This window comes from Micropterus salmoides, unplaced genomic scaffold, assembly GCF_014851395.1.
Source record: "Micropterus salmoides isolate LMB-PRFRI ecotype aquatic unplaced genomic scaffold, ASM1485139v1 Ms_hic_scaffold_18, whole genome shotgun sequence".
In the NCBI taxonomy this organism is placed as follows: Eukaryota; Metazoa; Chordata; class Actinopteri; order Centrarchiformes; family Centrarchidae; genus Micropterus; species Micropterus salmoides.
In genome coordinates, this window is record NW_024040928.1 from 10,923,564 (window position 1) to 10,926,096 (window position 2,533).

Genomic DNA, 2,533 nt, shown 5'->3' on the forward strand with positions numbered 1-2,533 from the left:
ACAGCCCTCTTTTGAACTGTATAAATAAAGCTGACTTCACTTTGGCTTCCTCTTTTACACACACATGAAAAGGTGATTCCTCTTTTTTTTTGCAGGTTTCATGGCTGACAGTGGGTTAATGAAGAGTGAATGGTTTACTAATCAGTCACAAGGACACAGTATTTGCACTTTTCTGTAGATTACTGGGATCGCTTTGACCTGAATAGGCCTGATTATTGGAGCAGGAGTCAGTAAAGATATATGAAGATAAATAATCATATAAAGATAAATGATGGCTGTAAACAATCATGAAATACTCTGAAAAAAGCACACATATGGCGTCATCAGATTTTGGGCCAAGGCTGACAATCAAAAAAGGTTTAGCAATTGGCCTTAAGCCTGAGAGTTTAAACATAAATCCATCCTGTTTTCTTGTGTATTGAAAAAATGTAAAAAAAACTCAATAAAATGACCAAAGACAGAACTTTCAGGTGTTTGTTCAACAGTCGATAGCAAATCATCAATGTGTGAGATGACATTTATTAAAAAACATTTGTTCAATTACATTGTTTCAACATTACATTGTTTGACAATCGCTCATGGAGGACGGCATCCTGCTAATATAGACCCGCTCCCGGTGTCAGAAACATCAGTGTCGGTTTTCTGGCTTAGCCTTTTAAAAACCGAACTTCACAGAAACACCAGAGTGAGATATTAGCACTCACGCACGCACGCACACACACACACGCACACACACACACACACACCAGTATTGTAGAAAAATAGAGTGATCACTAATTGAATCCAGTTTCAACTGATTCAAGACTTTTCCATACAAAAAATAATGACAATTGCTATAAGCAATCAATTAAGGTCGAAACAAGCACAATAACAGCCTTTAGGCTATTTGTCAAAGAGTCCTGAATATCTTCACGCAAGAAAAACAACATCATGTGCCGTGTGTGAACATTTGATAGCAGCATCTGAATATTTTGCACTGTGAGTTGGACACTTAAGCAGAATGGGCCGAGCGTCAGGCAGTCCATCGTCTTTAACTACACATGGAGCACCGCTGTTTGGGAATTCATCAGATCGTTCCTGTATTGCTCAAGCCAGTTTCTAAGATCAGAAATCCGGTATCCCTCCGGACCTCTGTCCCCCTGGTACACCACTCTTTCATCCCTCACGATGTATAGTCTCTCAAAGTAGGCTCCGTACGCGGCGTTGGATGAGTTGTCCATATTATCCACCACCACGTTGCTCCCGGGCACCTCGGTGAGCATCAGCTGAGCGGCTCTCAGTCTGTCCTCCAAGCAGCGGTGTTTGGGGATCTGATATGGCGCGTCCGAGCTCACCCAGCCGTCCGACGGATGCGCCTCCTCGATATATACAACTAAGAAGTCCGCAATGTCTGCGTACTGGCTCACGACGCGCTGAAACGCCGCCAGGCGCGTCATGAATGGCGGTCAGGAGCAGCTGCCAAAGTTAAGGATGAGCGGTCTCTTCCCTTTCATGCAGTCCAGGATCCGGACCTGCCTCCGCTCATGGACCAGCATCACCTCGGTGTTGGGAGCAGCGCGCCCCAGGTGCGCAGATTTGAGAAAGTCCAATTTCTGGCCGTACCACACGGCCCTGAGGGACTCCAAGGTGAACATCTTATTAGAGTCAGAGACGCACACCGGCGGGTCGTCCGGGCTGTCCTGCGTCTCTCCCATTTTCAGCAGCACTTTTTTCCTAATGCACAAGAAATCCAGGAGCCACAGCATGACGGCGGCCAGGAGGAACCGGGGCAGCAGCATCAGGCACAGGGCTGCATGCTTCAGCGCTCTGGCCATTTGGACACCGCCAGAGTCTTGGATCATCTCTTCGCCTGCCGATAAGATGCGACTGGGCCGGCGACAGAGCCAACTAGTATTTAGTCACCTTTACCCATTGGAGAAAACTATCTGACGCACGTAGGCACTCTTTTTATAGGTACAGCAGCATTTGAATATTGGAGGAGGAAAAAAAACGAAAGAAAAACACGCCTCCGATTCCCGCACCGCCCACTCACATGGCGGGGATTACCTCCCGTCCTTTCTGGGCTTCGAAGATCCAGGGAGAGAGAGAGAGAGAGAGAGAGAGAGAGAGAGAGAGAGAGAGAGAGAGAGAGAGAGAGAGAGAGTTTGTGTTCAAATTGACTGTTGCTGTTTGCTTGTTGATTGATTGTCATATTTCAGTAATGTCCTTTTTATTAGGGCTTGTGGTTGTAGAAATTGGCAGGCTATACCTTTATTATAGCAGACCTATTGTCTTTGTTGTAACTGTTGTCATAGTTATTTATAACTAACTTGGCTATTACAATTATTGTTGTTAATATTTGTTTGCTTTGACAGTATAATGACGCCAATAAAGCTCACTAAATTAAATTGAATTCAGAGAGAGAGAAAGAGAGAGTGCAGAGAAACAGCCTACAAGACACGTGCAGATTAAACATTGCAGTGTGGATGGATGCTTTTTTTTACGTCATTGTGAGACACCTATTAATTTTAATTGGCTGTAGCTGAGCGCATGG

At 45.0% G+C, this 2,533-nt stretch overlaps 1 protein-coding gene across 1 annotated transcript; it reads right to left on the reverse strand.

Moving 5' to 3' along the window:
* Positions 1–499: 499 nt before the first annotated feature.
* On the reverse strand, positions 500–1,930 carry LOC119909227 (thyroxine 5-deiodinase-like). The gene has a single exon (XM_038727333.1). It carries the CDS (start codon positions 1,839–1,841, stop codon positions 1,035–1,037), a length of 807 nt encoding a protein of 268 aa, XP_038583261.1. The 5' UTR covers positions 1,842–1,930; the 3' UTR covers positions 500–1,034.
* Between the last annotated feature and the right edge of the window lie 603 nt (positions 1,931–2,533).